We start from the raw sequence: 24,031 nt of genomic DNA, 5'->3' as shown, positions 1-24,031 counted from the left end.
TTTCCATAAAATGTTTTTCTATATTTTCACCTTCAATTTATTGGTGTCTTTGAGTCTAGAGTAAGCCTCTTGTAGAGCCTGTAGTTGGTTCATATTTTTATCCATTGTGAAATCTCTTTTGGTGGCAGAGTTCAATCCACTTCTTTTAATTTCTGATAAGGAGAGCTTGTTTCTGTTATTTTGCTGTTTGTTTTCCATATGCTTTATTCTTTTTGTCCCTCATTTTTTTCTCATCCCTGCTCCCTTTTGTGTAATTGTACTAAAATGTTTAAATTACTTTGGTATTTGCTTTTGTGTATATTACATATCTATTTTCTTTGTGGTTACTACAGGGATTACATTTATCACCCTAAAGTTATAACACTCTAATTTGATTTTATACCATCTTAACTCCACTTCTTTTTTTTTTTTTTTTGGACAGGCAGAGTTAGACACAGAGAGAGACAGAGAGAAAGGTCTTCCTTTTTCCATTAGTTCATCCCCTAAGTGCGCTATGGCCGGCGCGCTGTGCTGATCCGCAGCCAGGAGCCAGGTGCTTCCTCCTGGTCTCCCATGGGGTGCAGGGCCCAAGCACCTGGGCCATCCTCTACTGCACTCCCGGGCCACAGCAGAGAGCTGGCCTGGAAGAGGAGCAACCAGGACAGAATCCGGCACCCCAATCAGTACTAGAACCTGGGGTGCTGGCGCCGCAGGTGGAGGATTAGCTTAGTGAGCCGTGGCGCCAGCCAACTCCACTTTTTTATACCTCTGTTTGTATTTCTTTGGTTGTTGATGTTACAAAATTATATCTTTATTTATCATCTGACCCCAAACAATAAATTAATAGTTCTTTTAAATGCGTTAGTCTTCAATTATGTAGAGGACAAAATGTTATTACAAAACAAGTTACAAAGCCTAGTTACAATAATACAATATTACAAGCCTCGTTACAATAATACTACTTTTAGAATAGATTTTGAAAAACAATATTAGTGTCCACTCATATAGAAAACAAAAACTGGAGTTATAAACCATTGCAAAATAACATTAGCTTTTATCATTGATATTGCAGTTAACTTTACTGAGAGATTTATTTCTTCATGTGGCTTTGAGTTCCCTTCTATCGTAGTGTCTCTTCTTGAGTGGTGCTGAACTCTCTCAGCTTTTATTTAACTGAGAATGTCTTGATTCCTCCCTCAGTTTTGATTGACAGTTTTGCCAATTTACTTGTAGGACTTTGAATTTATTGGCCCACTGCTTCCTGGCCTTCAGAGTTTCTGATGAAAAGTCTGTTTATGATTATAGTGAGGACCCCTTGTATGTGAAATTTTAGTTTCCTCTTGCTATTTTCAACATCATTTCTTTGTCTTTGCAAGTTCGATTATGATGTGTGTCTCAGTGAATCTCCTTGAGTGCTTTTCACTTGGAGGTCATTGAACTTCTTGCATGTTTATATTCATGCCTTTTTTCAAATTTGTAAAGTTTTTAGTCATTGTTTCTTCACATATATCCTTATCTCTTGTTTTGTGTTTCCTTCTGGGCCTCCCACAATGCACATGCTGGTCTTTTGTGTCAGAAGGTTTTATTTATTTGTGAGACAGACAGAGCTCCCATACACTGGTTCACCTACCAAATCCTACAACCACTGGGGCTGGGCTTTGCTGAAGCTAGGAGCTGGAACTCAGCCCAGGTCTCCCAGGTAGCTGGAACCCCATTATATGAGCCATCACTGTTGCCCCTCAGGTCTGCATTAGCAGGACGCCGGCGTCAGGAGTCAGAAATTGTACCCAGGTATTCTGATATAGGATGTGGGTGTCCTAACTGGCATCGTATCTGGTAGGCCAGGTGCCTAGCCCTGTTGATCTTTTGATATTGTTCTGTAGGTCTCATGTTCTGTTCACTGTCTTCAATCTTTCTTTCTTTCTGTTCCTCAGACTTGGTATTTTTATTGCTCTTTCTTCAAGCTTGCTGATTCTTCTGTGTGCTAAAATTTGCCTTCTTTCTAGTGAATTTTTCATTTCCACTCTTGTTCTTTTGAGAGCCAGAATTGCATTTTTATTTCCCTTTAAGTTTTATATCTTTTTATTGATATTTCCATTTTCTTTACACATCCTTTTGTTGCTTTTCCTCCCCATCTTCTTTTAGTTCTTTGAGCATCTTGTTTTAAAATGTTTGTGTAGTAGATCTGACACCAGGTCTTTTTCAGGGACACTTTCTGTTGATTTAATTTTTTCTTTGGGCATACTTTATTTTATTGTATGCCTTGTAATGTTTTTTTAAGCTAACAACTGGACATTTTTAATCCAATAATTAAAATCCGATTCGCCTTTTTTTTTTGTTTTTGTTATTGCTGCTATTTTCTTTTATTTATTAGTATTCCTGTCACTCTATGAGGATTGATCTATGATGTAAACATACAGTCTTCTCCAGTCTTTTCTGAACCTTTCCATGGGTACACAAAGCCATTTTATAATTTTCCCTGTAGGTGCAATTGTTTTTGAATGTTAAGTTTGAGATGCCAATTAGATATCCAGGTGAGGATATCAGGAATAGATATTTGTATATATAAAATCAGAGTTTTATGCTGTGGATATAAATTGTTGAGTAGGAAGCAGCTGGAGAGATTTGAAAGCATGCAATTGGATGAGATCACCAAGAAAATAAACTTCGAGATGACTCTTAAATGTTAGTCTCGGGCACTCTAATGGTTAAGAGGTTGGTGAAATTAAGAAACTGAAAAGGATCCCCATTCTCAGTGAAACAAGACAGAATCCAGGAGAGGGTGGTATCTAGAGCTTAGGTGAGAAAGTCTTTTAAAGAGGAGATAGTGATAATTTTATCTACTGAAAAGATTTATAAGGTTAGCCTGAAAGCTGACCATTGGATTTAGTGATATGCCAATCACTGATGACATCTATAAGAAGAGAGTAGGATAAGCCCTGTATGAATTGTGCCCAGAGAGAGGAGGAGAGGGAATTTTCAAAGAGCTCCTTGACGAAAGAAGCTATGGAGGAGGAAGTGGTACCAGGCAGAGGGCACCCATACATTTCCCTCCTCTCACCCTCTTTCTTCAGGTTGGGAAGAATAGCAGGATGATATATGAGGAATCTTCAGAAATGTGGGAAAAAATGTGTATTAGGAACTGTGTATGATTTCACAATGTTTTTGCATCAAATAAACCTGTTTTAATTCTATTTTTCCACAAACTTTTTGAAGTCTTCTGGGATGCTTCTGAGAATCATTCAATAGTAAGTAGAAATTTTTTGTAGGAGAGTGATAGGACTACTTCAGCAATTCTGTTGAGTAGACAGAAGGGACTAGAATCCAGTGGAAGTCTTCCTTTTTGAGCAGCGCAAGGCAGTTCTTCTGCAACATTAACCTTAAGGTGTCCCTAAAGGTAGATTAAGACATTAAAATGCCAAAAATGACCAAAATTCAATACATTGGTAAAAGAAGAGGGGTGCTGCTAACCCAACTTTCAAGGGAGAAATAGATGACCAGTCAGTATGGCAGAGGAGAGTCCAAATCATGACTTGCTGTCAAAAGTCTTTGATTTAAATTTAGAATTAAGTACAGGAATGATGAAGTAACTGAAGCTCTTATTATTGATACATTGGTGGTGGCTTAAATTAATATTTTCTAAATATTTATTTGAAAGGCAGAGTAATAGAGAGGGTAAGAGATAGAGACCTTCCATGCACTGGTTCACATTCCTAATGGCCACAACAGCCATGTCTGGCCCAGCCCAAAAACCAGGAGCCAGGAACTCCATCCTGTTCTCCCACATGGGTGGAAGGACTTGAACACTTGAGTAATCATCCACTGCCTCCCAGGTGCATTAGCCTGAAGGTGGATCTGAAGTACCCAGTAGCAGGGACTTGAACCGGGGACTTGTATGTGGGATGTGGGTAGTAGCCCAAACAGCAGCTTAACCTGAAGTACCACAAAGCCTGCCCCATTTCACTAGTTTTATAATTAGAATAATGGGACTTATAAGATAAAAGGGTAAGAGACAACAGTTTTTATGGGTCTTTTTTTTTAAAAAAAGATTTGTTTATTTGAAAAGCTGGTGGGGAGAGGGGAGAGAGACAGAGAACTTTCATCTACTGGTTCACTTTCCAAATGGCCACAATGGCTGGGGCTGGGCTAGTCCAGGAACCAGAAACTTCTTCCAGGTGTCCCACGTGGATGCAGGGACCCAAGCACTTGGGCCATCTTCTACTGCTTTCCCAGCCCATAGCAGAAAGCTGGATCGGAAGTGGAGCAGCTGGGACTCAAACCGGCACCCACATGGAATGCTGGCACTGCAGGCAGAGGCTTTACCCACCACACCACAGCACTGGCCCCAAATATTGGAATTTTTAATGTCAATGTGGTTGCAAGTGCTCAAGTTGAACTGCAGCCTCAAATTTCTACTGAATCTCAAATGGATACTGATGCTGTGTCATGTGTTAGCACTAAATAATTGGAAAATTTTTGATCTGTCCTTGTCATCTCCCCTTTGAGGTCCCTTTTCCTTCACATCGTCAGTCTTAACTGCAGCCTTAGTTGAAAGTAGCTTAGGATATTTTCTTGCCTCCATTTGATTAAATTGTATTTTGATACGCATCCTTTTGTTGTCCCATTCATTCACTCCACACTTCCTTCAATGAAGGAAGAAATGAGAAATGAACGCATTAAAAACAGATAAAATAAAGCATATAAGAAGTGATACCTGATTTAGCATTGTTTGGGTGGAAATAAATTTGCAATCTGTAAGAAATTTAAAATGAACAGAAATGGAGAGCTGTGACTTTTGTGCTGTATTTGCTAAGGAATTCCTATTGGTTAGGAAAAGCTGAGGGCTGGGGCTGGAACTGCGGGTAAGGCTGCCACCTGTGCACTGGCATCCCAGGTGGGCACTGGTTCAAGTCCTGGCTGCTCTACCTCCAGTCCAGCTCCCTGCTTATGCACCTGGGCAAACAGTGGAGGATGGCCGAAGTGCTTGGGCCCCTGTACCCACATGGGAGACCTTGAAGAAGTTCCTGGCTCCTGGGTTTGGTCTGGTCCAAATGGCTTTGTGGCCATTTGGGTAGTAAGCTAGTGGATGGAAGATCTCTCTCTCTCTCTCTCTCTCTCTCTCTCTCTCTCTCTGTTTAAATCTCTCCCACTCTCACTCCCTCGCCTTCGCCCTCACCCTCCCTCCCCCCCCCCCCGCCTCCCCCTCCCTTCCCCCCTTTCCTCCTCTCCCCTTCTCCCCTCTCCCTCCTCCCCCTTCTGCTCTCCCTCTCTCATAATTGTGCCTTTCAAATAAATAAAAAATATCTTAACACACACACACACACACACTAACATTCCCCTGGAGCTTTGGTTCTTCCTAAAAGGAAGAAGAAAAAAAGAAAAACTGAGGGCAATTTTTTATTCTCCACCCTACCCTCCTGTCCCCAGATTATATGACAATGAAATCTTAATGTATTGAACAAGACTAAAATTCTTGGTTTCAGGTTTTTACATAGCAGAGAATTATTGCATTTTTGAGGTGATGTCTTATTCCCCTCGTATGGCTCCCGTGTAAGCTCTGATCCTCTTTTTTTTTTAATTTTTAAATTTTTTTATTTTTTATTTCATAAATGTGAATTTACAAAGTGCAACTTTTGTATTGTTGTGGCTTCCCCTCAACCTCCCTCCCTCCCGTGGCCCTCCCCTCTCCCTCTCCCATCCCGCCCTTTATCGAGTTTCATTTTCATATACTGAAGGTCAACTTAGTATATACTAAGCAGGCCGGCGCCGTGGCTCAACAGGCTAATCCTCCGCCTTACGGCACCAGCACACCGGGTTCTAGTCCTGGTCGGGGCGCCGGATTCTGTCCCGGTTGCTCCTCTTCCAGGACAGCTCTCTGCTATGGCCCGGGAAGGCAGTGGAGGATGGCCCAAGTCCTTGGGCCCTGCACCCGCATGGGAGACCAGGAGAAGCACCTGGCTCCTGGCTTCGGATCAGCGCAATGCAGCAGCCATTGGAGGGTGAACCAATGGCAAAAAGGAAGACCTTTCTCTCTGTCTCTCTGTCTCTCTGTCTCTCTCTCTCTCTCTCTCACTATCCACTCTGCCTGTCAAAAAAATAAAAGATTTAAAAAAAAAAAAAGTATATACTAAGCAAGGATTTCAATAGGCTTCATTCACAGCTCTGATCCTCTTAAACCTATGTTTTCTCTACTCCTTTGGGGATGGATGTTTTCTCTCAGGCAGACACTGTCTCTGATTTGTCCATGAGCCATTCCCTGGAGGAGTTTTGCATCCAATATTATTGTAATTATAAAATCAATGTTAATACAGAAGTGAGAGTCAGGAGTATGGCCTGTCTTGCTTAGGGATTGCTGTGGGGAACTGCAGAGTCATTTCAAGACAAGAGTCATAATTCCTTATACTGAATATCATAAATTATTTCCGCAGATTCACCACGCAAATGAGGCATAATGTCTTAAAAAAAAAAAAAAAAAACACATGCTTTTCTCTAATCCTTTCCTTTCCATTCTCATTCCCTCACTGTTTTTTCTTTAATCTGATAGTTATCTGTAAGCTTTCTGATTTTATTCTTTTTGGAAAGCTGAATTTGTTAGCCAAGGAGCATCTTCATTTTTATTTTTATTATTTTTTTTTTGCTAATCCTGGGTATGATTGTGTGCTCGCTTTCTCTTTCTCTCTGTCCCTTTCTTTTTTGCATATTTCAGATGAGTAGTTTTTGGTCATTGTAGCAGTTGGCTTCACAGTTGTGGCATGTTTTGCAAATTGGAAAAGGGAGACTTGAAGGATTATATATCACTGAGATAAACAATGGTGAAAACTGGAGTGTTTTGTTTTTTTTTTTTTAATAGCCACTTCCACATCTTTAAGGAATTTGCTCGTGTGACAAACAGTAACCTGGACTATCAATTGGGCTTTTGTTTTTAATTAACAGAACTGAGGTGCTATAAAGCTTCAAGTATGTCCTGTCCCATTTTCCTCCTACAAGATACTAAAGTTGAAAGCAAGAATATGCAAGTATGAACATAAGAGCTGTCAGGCATTGCCTCCTACACCTGCCCAACAAGCCCACATCTTCTTACATGGGGAAATTTATTCGTAAAAGTATGGAAGGAAGAAGGGACTGCATGTAGCATAGGAGAACTATTAAGTCACAGTGCACAGGTGGGATACAGAAGGCAAAACATATTTGCTCAAGAAAGTCCGCGCCAGAATTTCCTCTACTGGCTCTCCATCCTACCCTCTGTCTGGGTTCAGCCTAAGTCTTTGTGGCAGTTCCCAAGACTTTGGCATATTCTGGCAGACGAGGTCTGTGGAATTGGAAGATGAGGAAACACTGTTCTGCCTATTTTAATGACTTTAAATTGTAATGTAAAGGTCTGCTGTCTGTTAGTCCAATGCACAAAAGGTATGCTGGATACTCTTTCGGCCATCCTGCAAATGAGTGCTCTGCTTTGGGAGAAATCCCATAAGAACAGAGAGTCAGGGCTCCTTCCTTCTGTTGTAGAACCTAGGGCCAACTAACTTTTTCCCAGTTGCCTGGCAGCCAGGGCCCCACCCAGTATGAAACCAAGCAAGGCTTGGGTGGTCCGATAGTCCGGCTCAGTGGTCCTCTGCACTGGGCTGGAGCTGTCTGAGGTTTTTCTCAAGGCCGCAGTGCAGTTTGGTGCAGGGTGGCAAATAGTGAAAGTGGTGTCTGCTACACTGAAAGTGATCACCGTGCTTACCTTGGGCTGTCTGCATTCTTGCGATTCTTCAGTGTTCTCATCAATTCTGTGAATTATCAGTAAGCTTTGCAGCAGATCACCTCCCTGTGATTTGCCATCAGATCCCTGTCTGACACACAAGAAAAAATATACTTGGAATATTCAAGTGTCATATTTCCCTGGTAATTTGAGAACTCCTTTGATAGTGCTTTATTTAACAACAACAACCAAAGGGTTGCTTGTCTCAGATGTCACTTTAAGACCCTAGTTAAATATGTCATGCCCATGGGCCCCAGTAATATCTTTATCAGTCAGTTCTATGGTACTTGTACCATCTATATAATTTGAGTTGTAAATTCAGGGTACATAATGGAAGGTATTTGTGCCTATATAAATTTTCTGGAATAAAACATAGCAAATTCTAAAAGCATAAATTAAGTCCACATGCTGCATTTAATCTTTTAAGGGTTATTTTTGTTGCTATTTCATTTTGATAAGTGATTTGTGGGTGCTGAAAGAGATCAGTTTATATCTCATTGATGACCCCAAGTAAATCTGCCATTACTTATCTGTGTGTGCAGTTTTTGCTTGCGAAGTTTGACAGTAGTCGGAAGATGCCTGTTTAATGAAACACACCTTTAAATAACTCTCTGAGATTAATTCCAGCTTTTAAAGTGGGAAGATGACTTGAACTACGGCGGCTGCCAGCTCAGCTGTGGATCTGCAATATCCAGCTGTGCCCTCCCTGCCTCTCTCATCACCAATAACAGACTTTGCAATCAGAATCTGTCTGGCACGTGTGTTGATGTGTGAGGCGAGATAACATCTCGCTTGCCGCATTGGCTCTTCAGTGCTGAACCCTAGTACACATTTGTCTTTGTCAGCGGGGAGAGTAGTGTGATTTGAGGATGCACAAGGATCACAGACATTTTTGCCCGTTATGCTTCTGTCTGGATCTGCCTAGAGATTCATATTAGAAGGAATTGATTTATCTGTTAACATCAGCCAGTAGTGTTTCAAGCTTTTTTTTAATGGGTTTTCCCCTCTCAGGGGAAGAAAAAAGCCAGTAGTAGTATTCGTATACATCACTTTAGGATATCTTTTAATTGTTTTTACTATAGCAAACCAAAAAGACTGTCTATATGTCATTAGGCATTATTTGGTTTTGATATTGATATTAAATCTTTGACCAAATAAATGATAAATCCAACTTTAGTTGTAAGAAGAGTCTTGATTAGTGATCACAAAAATCAATTATCTTCACAGAAACACTATTTTAAGTGAGAAATCTCATAATAGAAATATTCAAAGTATTATTTTTATTTATATGAAAAGCCTCTAGAGAGACATACATAGATCTTCCATCCACTGGTGCACTCCACAAATACCCACAAACATCCAGGACTAAGCCAGGTTGAAACGAGGAGCTCAGAACTCAATCTGTGTCTCCAGAGTAGGTGGCAGGAACGGAAGTATTTGAGGCATCCCCTGCTGCATCCCAGGGTGCACATTAGCAAGAAGCTGGAATCAGAAGCAGAAGTGGAACTTGAACATGAGATGTGGGCATCCCGAGTGGCATCTTAACCATGGCACCAAGTGCCTTCCCCATAGTATACATCTTGATAGTGATAAATACTTGTTGATTATTGAGTAGTTGGTATACAGTGCCCCATTTACTTCTGCCTTTATCTCAGTCCTGTGAGATGATCTTTATTTTCTAGATTGCATAGTAATTCTTAGTGAGCTAACTTGTCCTGATGTATCTAGGGCTTGATTTCAGGCTTATTGGACCTTACGCTTAATCCCAGACATACATTTAATGCATTGGGGACCATGTCCTACCAACTGGTAGATGCTATGTTGGACGCTCAGTTTGTATCATTGAAGTACAAGTAGTGTCTCTGTTTAAGTGCTGCCGTCACTTAAAGATGGGGAAAGATGGACATAAACCAACCTCACTTGGCAGAACCAGTGGGATAGAAAAGGTGCTAAGAAAGTCTGCAGAAGGTCGTTTAAGTCAGACTGAGTCTTCCCAGGTGAAATGATCATTGTTCTGGATTTTGCAGGATGTCTAGGAGCCAGCCAGAAGAAGATGTGTAGGCAAAGGGTGGGCCCCTTTGATTAACGGAGCCAAAAGGAGCTTGAGTCAGAACCACACAGAGGCCTCTGTGACGGCAACGAGTGCTGTGGATATAGTGGGAAAAAATGCTAAGAAGAATTACTGCCATTTAAGATTGAAGCGTCCAACCTAGTGTTAGGTGCTTTAATCTACTTTATGTAATCTTCAAAACAACTATTGGAGACCAGAAATGAAGGCTAAGGCCAGATTACTATATAAAGCCTCGTCCGCCCAGAGAAGGAAGTTAGACTTTATCCTGACAGTTATAGGTGGCCATGAAAGAGTTTATTATTTAAAGTTTTATTTATTTGAAAGGAGTTGGGGAGAGAAAGAAATCTTGTATCTTCTAGTTCACTCCCAAAGCGCCTGCAGGAGCTGGGCTGGACCAGGCCGGAGCCAGGCGCTCAATCCAGGTCTCTCACATGGGTGACTGTGACTCAGGTACTTGAGCCATCCCCTGCTGCAGGAAGTTGGATTGAAAGTGGAGCTGAGATTCCAACCCAGGCACTCAATATGGGATGTACGCATCCCAAGGGGCATCTTAACCAATGTACCACAATGCCTGCCTGCAGTCCATGAAAAGAATTTAAGCCATGGAATTTATGTGGTGTTTTAGAAAGACAATTCTTAATATTTTGGAGACCGAATTGGAGTCAATACTTGAAGTAATGGCCCCAGTTAGGACAACAGGAAACACAGTTGCCCAGGGGACTGTGGTGTCCGCTACAAGGACTTTAGGGGCTGAGGGAAAACATGGGGAGGACACAGGCAGAGCTGGACAGAGCCACAGACAGTGGAGACCACTAGAATGTGTGGGCCTGAGTTCCATCCTTATGGAGCCCAAAGATGAGAGAACAGAATAGGATTTCCACTGGTAGGAAGGACAAGAAAAGCTACCTTGCTTGTTTTCTTGTCTCCGGTCACAAGGCTCCCTGTGTCTAGATCCATATTCACTAAGAGTGGAGAGAATCGACTTCGTTGGGATCTTCTCTGGGGATTTGCAGGTGCTGCATAAATCCATTTGGAATTCTACCTACCTCGGGAGCCTCCCCTTTTTGAGATGTTTTCTGCCCTCACTCTTCCCCAGTGTGTAACAAAAAGAAGGCGTGTTTGGTGTTTGCATTTGTGTCCTGCTTTCTGTTAGAAATGTTCTATGCAGATAATAATCAAAAAGAAGTTGAATGTAAAATGTATTCTTTGCTCTTTGACTTTAGCTAGATTTATATTTCTTGGCTTATTAACCAAAAAATAGACCATGGTCAGAAGTGACCTGGGTAAAGCCCTGATTTGGAGATGTTGATGAATATGGCCCATAAAGCTTAGTTCTTTATAGACAGTCATGCCTGGACATTTCATGGCTGGTTTTATTGGATAATTCTGTTATTATAACAAAATGAAGTTTAAAATTAGATTTCCCATGTAGCCATTACAAGAATTACATTTTAAAAGTAAGAAAGAAACAGCACATTTCTACTTTGCTTCCTTTCTGAGTTTCTTAGTTTAAAAAAAAAATAAAAATCCTATTCCTCTGATCTGTTTCCTGTGTGAGTAGACAGGAAATTTTGAATAGCTAAGAAAATATGAGAATCTTGAATTAGCTCTTTAAATCTCATTATCAGATACTTACCCTAACTTTTAAAACTTCACTTTTGGTTCATCTGGAAACCCAGGACTGCCGAGTGCCGCTGATGCAGGCTGACTGAGGCCCGGACTGGGAGCCACGTGGGCCCCGGGTCTGGTTCAGTGCAGCGACACTCTCTCCCATTCACAGTCTCAGATGTCTGCCCCTCTGCACAGCCGTGAGGCCAATGTCTGTAGCTGCTAAGCATGAAATCCCCTGCTTCTGTTTGTTTCTTTTGTTGCCACAAGTTAATAGGGACAGAGACAGGAGACAGCCCTGAACAAAGCAGAAATAATGAAGTATTTCACCCCAAAAGGGAATGTGGATTGAGAAATACAAAGGGTAACGCAAAGACAGACTTAGTGTCCTGAGGCAGTGTGATGTATTGGCCAGGAGCCTCAGTGCTGGGACAATACTGGGCCACGGCCTTCATCTGTGAGCTCCCAGCAGCCCACACGGGCAAAAGGGTTGACCCTTCCTCTGTAAAAACAACTCAGTGCTTTTCCCACTAGGATCTGAAAAAGCAACAAGATTTTCCCCCTGCCAACGTGGACTGCTCTTGTGAGGTGAGGAAGCCTCCTGCTAGGATGTGGGTGGCAGTCAAGAGCACACTTGCCCGTGCTCGGCCGCCCTGCTTGTTTCTGGTGCTGTAGGTGCCATTGGGAACTGACATTCACTTCATTGTGTGCCAGAACTGCCAGCCACGCCAAGACAGCAAGGTGTATCTTGGGCTGGCTTTTCTTCTTACCGGTGGAAGACTGTGTGCTTGTCACAGATCATTGTCACGTGCATTTGCACATGACCCACTTTATTCAGTGTTTTTCTCCTCTATCCTAGCATACTGTGTTTAGTGTTTGCTTATTTATTTACTTTCTTGTGGTCTAATTTGGATATATATATTTTGAGGGGGAAAATTTCAGGACTATTTTTATAGAGATTTTTTTTTTCCCCCTTATTGCCATGCTTGGAATGAGAAACCTCCACAGCCAGCATGGGCTACTCTTTATAGACAAGCTTTGTCCTTTTCAGAGGACAGAAAAGGGTTAAATGAAAGAAGCCCACAGTGAGAAGAGAAGCCAGCAGCCCTTCCATATTCCCTTGTCTTCCATCCCAGCCAATCCCATGTCTTCCTTCCCTACTGCCTAATGCAGTCATATGGGAGCACTGAGGACACTGCTTGTCCCCAAGCCCTCCGAGTAGAGAGAAAGCCACAGGGTCCATTAGCTTGCAATGAAAGCTGCGTTAGCCATAAACCTAACAGTGCAAATAAAGCCGCAAGGCAAAGACTTGGACCATCTTCCTTTGCCAGGTTCAGTTACACAGGCAAACTTACCGAAAGCCCTCTTCCTCCCCTCATCCCTCGAAACAGCAGAAGCAGCCTGATTCTGATGCTGTGCTCCCTGACTGCGGATGGGGCAGGGCTCTGGAGCTCAGAACAGTCCTGTTCAGAGCCCAGCTCTGCCACTTTAAAAGCTCCCTGGTGCATTTTCTTGATCTGTGTTATACTCCACACAGAATGCTTTGGAAGTCCCTTGTGTGTGACACACCCTCGGATGCCAGAGGCTTACCCATCCGCTGGCTCAGAAAACAGCTCTGGGGCCAGATTGCCAAGGTTTAAATCTTGGTCCACATAGGCAAGGTGCTTAACTGTCTGAGTCCCAGTTTCCTCATCTGAAAATGGGACTCATGTAGTACTTTGCTTACGGGGTTCTTCTAGGGTGTAAATTAATGCATATAAACCACTTCTGTCTGGTGCTCCATCATATTAACTGCCTTTGGTTTCATGTTTGACTTATTGGAACACTCATTTCTCACGTCTTCTAGAGAGCTGGGTAGCTCCAACAAATCTTGTAACACATTTTGTGTTATATTGTGTTTTGTATTGGGTTACATTTTTGAAAGATGCATATTTGGCTAGTATAGTATATATTTGGAAAGTGTTCTAAATCAGATCACTTAAGATATTTAAGCATTTCTTGTTTTATTTTTTGAACATGTTTAGAGCTAGAAGACACTCCTAGAAACTGACTTCCTTTTTAAAAACATCTCTAATTCATTTTAAGAATGGGTGAGAATCAGAACGTACAGGTGCCTCTTTGTAGAAGCTAAACTGCATGAGAAATAATTCACTGACAGCTATGGGTGACTTTCCTCTTCCTTCTAGGTGCCAACTCACAGATGTCTTGCAAATCTATGAGTAGCTTGCTGGGCTAGGCACCCCCACCCCCCGGGCTGTGTGGTGAGAACCTCGTTGTTTGCCTTAGGAGCCCTCGTGGTGTTTGCTGAGACCTGTATTGAAATGAAGAGGAAATGGAGTGGAGCAAGGCCAGTGCCGTGTGCCTGTGGGGAAGTCCCGAAGCTGGCTGGGGAACATTTTCCAGCAACTCTACAGAGCTTCAATCAGATTAAAGGCATGCTCGGAATAAAATCATGTATTCATGATGAAACACAGAGCATCAATTGAAACAAATATCATGTCCCAAAAGGCTGGGAATGTAGCAACACAGGGTGGTAAGGAAATACTGGCAGTACACAGGCCAGTGCCCGAATGGGAAGATTTTGAGCAAGACTCTTATCTAGAACTATGTAGTTGTAGACCAACTCTGTTGTTGTGTTTTGGTGCCTGGCCACCCTAGGTAACTGTCAAATTAAGCTTTTTGGAACTAATCATAGGACCAAGAATGGATCTATGACTTTGGAGTTGTATGCGTATTTCCACCAGGTAATACATCTTAATAGTTAGGGGGGAAAAGCACATGTAGCATAGAGCTAACTGCAGTGCTGCAAGTGTCTGCACAGGACCAAGGAGCAGCAGAAGGATTAGTTCTTTCTCTGAGGGAACTGAAGACATCTCAGAGGAGGCACCGCCTAAGCAGAACTTTGAATAAAAGTCTGCCGCAGCGCAAAGAGACAGCGGGGTCTTTCATTCCGAGTGTACAGGACCAGGGTGGTGCAGAAGCATTCAGCCCAGACTGTGTGAGTGATGTGGAGGCCGGCTAGATTCATTCAGGTAGAAATGGAGAGGGAAATGAGATGTACACTTACATGCTTAATTAGTGCTTTACAGCGTTGACTTGTTGAGCACTCATTCACCAAGCTCCGGCTGTGTACAGGGCTCTGCCAGACCTGCCGAACGTCTGGCACTGTCCCCAACAGACATGGGGACTTTTTAAGATGATTTTGCTGCCTTGAGGCTAGGCTGCCAGACAGAAATACAAGTCCTCATTTTATTTACCCTCACGATCTTTATCGTTTGCTTTTATTCCTGATACATGCGATCCCTTTCCTTCTTCAAATAGCCCAAAGATTTTTTGCCTTTGCTTTTTAGCTCATTTGTATTTCAGTTACAGTTTCATGCGGTTATAGGAGGTGGCCAAAGTTTACCTCTCAGTTAATTCCCACCGATTGCGGTCTTTGCCGTCCCCCAAGACCTTGGCATGTTGTTTGCTCACGTACACAACTGATTTTACCCTGTGGGCTCATTGTAGAGGAAACATGCTGTGTTCTGACATAATCCTAGGTACACTGTTTTTTATTTTTAAATTTTTAATTTTTTTTTCCATTTTAAATGAGGAGCAAGTCGTCACTGGGTCAGTATAAAAAAAAAAAAAGACTTATGAACTACAGTAGTCTAAGTAATGGAGACCATGACCTTTGTTGCTCCCACAGAGGGTAGAGTTACAATTCAGACTGGCCCTGTTCTGGCTTTCCTTCTGCATGGAAAAGCTGGTGATCATGTCTTTAGTGTCTTGGGTTGAACTGGGAAGAGTTGTAGCACATGGAGGCGGCTGTAGGCGGATGGCCTGGGAGGTGTAGTCTGTGCTCTATGTTGGGCCACCAGGCCCTTGCCCAGGCAGCTAGCTGTCACCTTAAGGGGGAAGAGGAACATCAAGATGTACAGTTATTTACCCACAGAATACTTTCCTTAGGCGCCTAATGCCTTGAACCCATGCCTCTGCCCATCCTCCTGAAGAAAGGAGGCAGCAGATAGCGCTCCAACGTGGCTAGTTAATCACGGGAAACCAGAGCGGGGATCGGTTGATGGGGCTTGAGCTGAGTTACACAATGCCTTAGTGTCTGGCCTGGGAATGAAGGCTGAGTTTGCTGTCAGGGCTGCCGACAGCATTGTGTTTCTCATTGTACGCTGGTGAAAAGGGCTTACCCTTAACAATGCGAGAGCTGCTGTAGGAGACACGCACAATGAACTTTGGTACAGTATAGTCTAGAGGCCAAAGTGAGTAATTTTAAGTAAATTGACTATAAGATCCAAAGCTTCATTAAGTTTTAAAACAAAAAGCAAATGCAAACTCTGTAAAGCTTTTAGGAACTGGCTCAAAAAATGCACACATTTCTCCATCATGTAAAGTAGCGTTCTCTTAAAAGTTTTATTTTGTTGGCTCAAAATCGGATACAATTCCTGCTAGCAGTGGGGTATATTTATTTATTGTTATCTGTTTGGTTCAAATACATAGGATTTCAGAGACTCTATGATTTATTTCAAAGATTCTCTCTTGTGATAACTGTTCATCTAGCCTTGATGTTCCCAAATGCATCCCCCAATCCCCCACCTCCTGTAGTGGTTTTGTGGGGGAGGTTTTGTTTTATTCAGATTCAGTTTGGGTTCTTTGAGCACACTTGGAGCTACAGGGTGTGGGATTTCAGCAGGAGTTGGGGGCCTGGGGAGAGACGTCGCGTTGGGTGTCCTGACATTCTGTGTGATCGCAGCCATGAGCAGGGAGAGGACTTCACTGCAGAGGAGAGCGAGTGGCGTCAGAGGTGTCAGAAATGTCTTAGGCGACCTGGAGTGCATTGGCAGGTCATCAGGCCTGGCTACATTTCTACATGCTGGAAGTTAAAAAAGAACACAAAGAGGCCATGCCGTGGTTTAACAGGCTAGTCCTCTGCCTTGCAGCCCCGGCACACCGGGTTCTAGTCCCGGTCGGGGCACCGGATTCTGTCCCGGTTGCCCCTCTTCCAGGCCAGCTCTCTGCTATGGCCCGGGAAGGCAGTGGAGGATGGCCCAAGTCCTTGGGCCCTGCACCCGCATGGGAGACCAGGAGAAGCACCTGGCTCCTGACTTCGGATCAGCGTGATGCACCGGCCGCAGCGGCCATTGGAGGGTGAACCAACGGCAATAAGGAAGACCTTTCTCTCTTTCTCTCGCTGTGCACTCTGCCTGTCAAAAACACACACACACACACACACACAAAGATGAAATTGTGGAACTTTTGGGCCAAATTAGTGATGTGGTATAGGAATCATTGAAACAGTGAAATGGCAATCATCCACGTGTAATTTCATTTTGTGCTTGAGATTTAATTGTGTGGGCCAGGGCAGCTGTGCCTGTCCCACTTTGGTGCAGAGTTCCGAGGAATTCTGGCAAAGCTGCTTGGTGGGAATGATGGTGTCCAGGGCAGGCAGAGGTCTTTCCTCATCCTTCCCCAAAGCCCAAAGCAGACCAGTAAGAGAACCAATATGACTAATGGTGTGCGTCATGGCTGAACATGGAAGACCTCGCCTAAGCATGAAGCTACCAGCCAGTGGCTGTCTTTGAGGGCAGACAGACAGATGGAAAGCTGCCTCTGAGAAACATTCTAATCATAAGTCTGGGTAGCTTGCTTTTCCATGAATGAGAAAGCATTAACGGAGCAAGGTGTTTAGCAGTTAGGACGCCCATACCTCACATCCGAGAACCTGGGTTCAATTCCCGACTTAGACTCCTGACCCTTCACTTGCTACCAGTGCAGACCGTGGGTGGCAGCGGTGATAGCTCAAGTAATTGGCTTCCTGCCTTGCATGTTGGAGGCTTGGACTGTGTTCCTGGTTACTGGCTTCAGCCATTGTGGGCATGTGGGCAGCGAAGCAGCCATGGGAGCTTCTCTCTCTCTCTGCCTCTCAAACAAAACAAAACATGTCCAAGAAAGAGTTGCAAGATGTCAGACAAGATCAGCCAGCCTTTAGGTGAATCTGGGATGTGATATGTTGGCATCTAGAATGTTGTTTTTAGTTGTGGTCATTAATCTTGTCGGAGAAGGCAGAATGGAACTAAGCAAGGGCAAAGAAGAGCGACTGACATGATGAAGGCATGGGAGGGCCGGCCACATGAAGGCAGACGGAAATAGCTAGGACTCCTCAGGCTCAGAGGCTGCAAGGAAATGTGATTGGAGAGTAATAAACCCACAAAGAATATGGATCATAGACTCCTCTACCCAGTCTATGGAACCTCTTAAAAAGTCAGGTGAAGTGAGTTTAGGACAAAAGGAAGCTGTATGTTATGGAGAAAGTAGATTCCTATACTTCAGAACTGCTTTTTGGGGAGCTAGGCTAATTTGTGGCCTTGAGATGAAGGGGAAAGTCAAGGGTTTCTTATTTTGACATCATTTTCCTGAAGCATGAGAGGCCCAACAGAGCATAGATCATCCATGTTATTGGCATCTTAGTGTGTGTATTCTGTATATTTTTCAAAAGGGTTATGTATTCATTTAAAAGGCTGTTGGTGTGGGCTGCAGTGGATCTGCAGGCCTTGTAGACCAGGGTAAGGGTTTGAGCCCAAGAGCAGGGGGCTGTCCTGGTGCAGTTTAAGCAGATATGACCAGGTTTCCTTTTCCCAAGGAAGCAGTCTCTGTGGCTGCTGTGTGGAGAACAGAGAGGGCAAGAGTGAATGAGCTGGCAGCAGTGGGACCGTGTTGATGTTGCCTGGGCTGGAGACAAGCACCTGGATGCTAGAGCTATTTCAGAGGTCATCTAGGTGAGCCTTGTGGACTGCATGTGAGAAATGAGGAAAACTCGCTTGGTTGTGAGCATCTGACAGCCAATGAGGATTCCAATGTGATCTGAGTGAGAAGTCTTGGTCTTTTTTAAGGCTCTTCTCTCCTGATCTCCAGGTGGCCCAGAAGTGAGTAGATCTCACTCTCTCCTGCTCTCCCTCTTTTTTTGTCTCCTGAATCATTCAGGGCCTAAATATTTCAGGTTCTACCAGCCAGCATTTAGGTGGTCCCTAGTAAATGGATATGGGATAAATAGAAAGATCAAAAACTGCATGAGTGATAGCCTATCTCCCAAACTCCTTGTTTTTAACTCCTGCAGACCAAACAGGTTTGTGCAGTGCACAGACTACGCTACAGAACATAGTACCCTGAGGTCATCTGACCTAGAATGGAATTGAGCAGACTGAGAAGGCAGTAATGTGTGTAGGGACTGTTCCTAATTGTTTTTTGCATCTTTTTATTTATTTTGAAATGATATCCAAGGGTTATAAGTCTAGAAGAAGGAATTTTCCTGTAGACTGCTCACTCCGCTTCACCAGTCGTGAACTTTTTCCTGCGTTTGCTTTTTCACTTGGCTCACCAGCTATTGATGGTGCTGGAAATAGAGACTGAGTGTTTTTCTTTTATCTTTTTTTTTTTTTTTAATTTATTTGACAGGTAGAGTTACAAACAGATTGAAAGGTCTTCCTTCCGTTGGTTTACCCCCAAAATGGCCGCTACGGCTGGCGCTGCGCTGATCTGAAGCCAGGAGCCAGGTGCTTCCTCCTGGTCTCCCATGCGGGTGCAGGGCCCAAGGACCTCGGCTATCCTCCACTGCCCTCCCGGGCCACAGCAGAGAGCTGGACTGGAAGAGAGGCAACCGGGACAGAACCCGGCGCCCGTATGGGATGCTGGCACTGCAGGTGGAGGATTAACCAAGCCAGCCATGGCGCCGGGTCCCTGAGCATTTTTCTGAGCCAGTTAATGGCAGGCATCAAGACCCTTCAGCTCTAGTACTTAACTGGATGTTTTCTGAGAACGATGATTTTCCTCGTGTGAGCACAGAGCAGTTATTAAATTCAGAAAAGTTTACCTTATGCAACACTGTTAATTAATATGCCTCCTATACTGAGTCCTTACCCCATGTCCAGTAGTGTGCTTGATGGCATTTCCCCTTTCTGATCCAGGATGCATTGCGTTTTAGAGAACAGGCAGTGTGTGGAGAGAGTGCCTGTCAGACTGACTCAGTCCACGTTCCTCACACTGACATTCAGGTTGTGCAGTTTTGGCCACACTGCTAAGTGTTGAAGTCAGGCTGCTTCCGATGCACCTGCCGTGGCTGGACATGAGGCTGAGAGGTGGACAGAGGTCTAGGAATGAGGATGGTAACTTTGACCCTTTGGTGAACGTGGCTTCCTCCGAATTTCTTTGCTCCAATGTTACCATTTTCCTCCTCACAATAGATTTATTTAAGGACTTGTTAGTATTTATGTATATTTATGTATGTTATTTATATTTATGTATTACTAAGGTGTGTCTCCCTATTTAAAAGAATCCCATTTCCCTCTTTCTTTGCAGTGTTTTAGAGCACTGTGCTGCAAGGGACCCCCACCTGCGCGCCCAGAGTATGACCTGGTTTGCATAGGCCTCACGGGTTCTGGCAAGACCAGTCTGCTGTCGAAGCTCTGCAGCGAAAGCGCCGAGAGTGTTGTGTCCACGACAGGTGGGTCCCACGCCAGGGCTCCGTCTCTCTCTCTCTCTCTCTCTCGCATCTCCTGTGCTGTGGGTGTGATGTCTTTCATCCCTGCCCTGATATTTGTACCTTAATGCTTCACTCAGTGTATTTACTTCCATTTTAAGTATGCTCTTTTGCCAAACAAGATTTCAGAAGGGTCCTTCATGACTTTCCATGACAGTATCCTGGATCCCTCTAGCTGGTTATCTCATGGGCCCTGAATAAATCAAGCTCAGGAACATCCCAATACAAACGAATCCTGAAGTCTGGAACTCGGACAAGAGGAAGTCACCCCAGAGCCGCTGAGTGCTGAGCCCCTCTCTGTGTCACTGCAGCCTGCTCTGTCAGCCGTGTACACCCCTGATGGCGCCACTGATGTGGCCTGGATGCTCTCTCCTCATTGCTTTGCACCTGGAGGTTAGGGAAGGAGGCCGCGGAGCAGCTGTCACACGTTGATCCTTGTCTTTCCCAAGTCAGTCTAGGACAGTGATCCTCATTCAAGGGCTGGTCCCCGGGGGACATTTGGCCATGTCTGGAGACATTTTGGCAGTTCCAACTGGAGGAGGGTACTACCGGCTTCGAGTGGGCAGAGGTCAGAAATGCTGGTATTCCACTTGCAGCGCACGGGGCAGCGCCACAACAAAGAATTATCCAGTCCGGAATGTTGTCAGGGCCCACATTGGGAAACCCTCGCCTAGGGCTTTTGACACTCTACAAATGCCTCCTCTTTCTTTTCTCATGATGAGGCAGGAATGAAGACTGTAAGTGAAGGAAGAAAAAGACAGAATAGTTCCAGGAGATGAAGAACAGAGCTGCTGTGGGAGGAGAGCTGATAGAGTGGGGTGAGACGTCTGGGAAGGTTGGAAGGATTGTTCATTCAGGCGGGGTCTTTGTTGGGCACCTACTCCGTACTGGATCTAAGCACTGATCCCAGCATTTTCGAAGACCTAGTCTACTGGCTACATAAACATTAAGTTCACGTTCAGAAATAGAAAAGCAGAGGGCATGATCAGCATTGCCTGGAACAGGGGAAGGGAAGGATGCCTGGTTTCGTTTTCCACGTTGGATGGGAAGTTGATAAATAAACTTGGCAGATAAATAGGAATCAGAGAGTAGAGTGGAAGAACAAAGGGAATTTTTGGAATAGAGAGAAAGCTTGTGTGAAGGGAGATGGGGTGAAAGAGGGTGGCACCTCTTGGGAGCCACATTTCTGCAAGACTGCAAAGTATGTTTCATAGAACTCAAGGAAACTTATCTTGAGAGGCAGGTGCTGGTCAGATCTGGGCACACGTTTTACAGCAGACTCAAGAGTTGGAGCTTTAGCTTTCCCGGTAGATGGTGCAGCAACATCAGAGGATTCAAAGCAGGAAAACTACACCATCCAGTGTCCATTTGAGAAGGGTCAAGCTGGCCATGTGGATGCTGAACCGTGAGGAGCACAGTTAGGCACAGGGTCAGAAGACAGTTACAGTGCTGAGGCAGTGGAGGGAGTCAGAGAGGAAGGCACAGGTAGGGTCCTATTTGAGGGCTACAGTTGAAATGGGTTGGTGATCAGCTGGCTTTGGAGTGTGAGAGAACAAGCAGCCAAGGATGACTCAGTCCCTGGCACTGGTGATGGGCGGATGATGAAATTATTAACGAGATTTCCTAACTAGTAGGGAAAATATTGATAATCAAGAGCCTTTCATCAGTTTGGGGCAGATTTCGCCGCCAAATCGCTTAGCAAAGGAGTGCATATTTTGAGAGCTTTTTGGGTTCTAGAATCATAGGTAACAGAAACGTAGCTTGATTAATGGAGGAGGGAAGAGTTGAGGGGCTCCTACTAAGTGGTGATTCCACAGAGGTCCAGCAGAGCTCAGGTGGATCTCGAGGCCTAGAGCCCTTCCTCACCACCATTCTCTGTGACCAGACAGATCTGAGGGCTCCCCCCTCCTGCCATTCTATGCGGGCCATATATCTGCCATTTAGTGCCTGTGGCATTGCTTTCTTTTCATGACCCTCTCCCTTTTCCAGTTTGTAAGCTTCCAAGGGCAGAAAGAAGCTTTTTCGGCATTGAGTACACGAGCCTGGCCTACGGTTTGGGCATAGAGGTAGATGTTTGTTGAATGCATAAGCAAATGACGGCAAATGGGGTCTATGTAGTACCTTATGTAAAATATCCTATTGGGGCTTCATAGAGGCCTTCAGTGACAGGTAAGGATGTTTCTCTGTATTTTGCTTTTAAATCATCTGAGAATCAAAGTCTGGTGACGTGGCTATAGTTAGGTACCTAACGATAGACATAGGATGCCAGTTTAGGTCTTTGTATCTAGCTTAGTGGTAGGGTTTCTGATGGGAATCTGTACTTACTAGGTGTTTGTAAAATTGTGGCTATCTTTTGAGTCATATGCTATGAACTTATAGAAACTTAATTAGATTAATCATTCTTCTCAAACCAAATAACTTCCCAAATTAGGTATAAAGAGGAACCCAAAACAAACTTTTCCTCACCAATCAGTTATTTCTTAGCACTCCGGCTCGAAGAATAGTTTTGAATTATAATGCAAAAACTTTTCTGTGAGTAATGTTATAATTTATTATTTGCAAACTATACTATATTTTATCTCTATTTTTATTAAATGTCTTAGTAATAAGTTCCCCTTTTACTGGAACCAACCATAACATTGTGTGCTGGTTGACTTTCTGGTGAATTAGAGATAAGGTTGGCTAACATTTTAGAAATTGAGTTGTCATTATCCTGAGCCTGGCACAGTGCCTTTTTGGAGGGCTCTTTGGAGGTCCCAGCCATCAGGAAGTTTACACTGGGTTAGGAAGGTAAGTTTTCTAGTGATAAAACAGCTCACAATTCTTGAATATTTAATAAATACCAGGCCCTATGCTAAGACAGAATGTGACATGTGCCACACTTGGAGGTATAAATATGACAGTTAAAAGAAGGAGTGATTCTTTTTTTTTTTTTTTTTAAAGATTCATTTTATTTGTTTGAAAGACAGTTACAGAGAGTTCTTCTATTCACTGGTTCACTTCCCAGATGGCTGCAAAGGCTGGAGCTGCGCCAATCTGAAGCCAGGAGCCAGGAGCCTCCTCTGGGTGTCCCACATGGGTGCAGGAGCCCAAGCACTTGGGCCATCTTCCACTGCTATTCCCAGGCCATAGCAGAGAGCTGGATCAGAAGAGGAGCAGCCGGGACTAGAACCAGCACCCATATGGGATGCCGGTGCTTCAGGCCAGGGCGTTAACCCACTGCGCCACCATGCTGGCCCCAGGAGTGATTCTTTCTTATCTGGGGAATCAAAGCAGGGTTCACAGTGATGATTACATTTGAGTAGGGTCTCATATGCTGAGCAGAATCCAGAGAGCAATGGAGTCTGGAGAGTAAGGATGGGAAGCATAAGTGTATTCAGAGAAAAGTTAATGGTCACATGGGGTCGAGGCACAAACTGCAGAGGTTTGGGTGATGTTGGGAACCGAGGGCAGCGATGTGCAATGTGGCTAGGTGATCCCATAGGGGCAATAACTGTGGGACTGGAGAATTAGAAGCAGATGTGATGGATGCTGTACATGTGATAATCATCCTGGATAACACAAAAGGAGGCGAAGAGAGTCAAGAATGATTTAAATTGCTAGTTTGGTATTTTGAGTGAATTCCATAAACGATGTAGGGAAAGCATGACAGGCAGTTTTAAGAGAAAGGGTTTTAAGTCTAAGTTTGGATATGCTAACTTCGAGATATTGGTAGGACTTCAAGCCATGATCCAAATTCCAAGAGAGAAGCAGACTAGAGAGATGTCAGAGCAAGAGATACAGATTTGAGTGACAATTGTGGATTTGGATGAGCTCATTAAGGGATAGTAGGTGGAGAGAGGGAAGAAAGGTGCTAAGCGGCAACTATATATAATTTCATCTAGTCCATATTAACATAGAGGGAAAATGTGGGCAAAGCATCACAGAAGCCACAGTTAGGTGATATGAATGGAAGTCTAAAGTTCAAGACAAGGACTGCCTGGTTGAGTGACAACAGGGTCACGAGTGACCAATGGTAGAACAGTTTTCATAGAGTTCTGGGATAGAACCCAACCTGAGAAACAAGGGAATGGCAAGGAAGCAAAGGGAATGAGACATAGCC

General features: G+C 43.9%; 1 protein-coding gene across 2 annotated transcripts in view; it reads left to right on the top strand.

Moving 5' to 3' along the window:
• Positions 1-24,031, top strand: part of ARL15 (ADP ribosylation factor like GTPase 15) — a 479,210-nt gene that overhangs the window by 158,536 nt on the left and 296,643 nt on the right. For both annotated transcript variants that reach the window (XM_062212139.1, XM_062212140.1), the window contains exon 2: positions 19,749-19,893. In XM_062212139.1, coding sequence (XP_062068123.1) covers positions 19,749-19,893 — 145 coding nt within the window. The remainder of the gene's footprint in view (positions 1-19,748; positions 19,894-24,031) is intronic.

This window comes from Lepus europaeus, chromosome 15 (genome assembly GCF_033115175.1).
Source record: "Lepus europaeus isolate LE1 chromosome 15, mLepTim1.pri, whole genome shotgun sequence".
In the NCBI taxonomy this organism is placed as follows: domain Eukaryota; kingdom Metazoa; phylum Chordata; class Mammalia; order Lagomorpha; family Leporidae; genus Lepus; species Lepus europaeus.
This window is presented reverse-complemented; position numbering and strand designations above follow the sequence as displayed.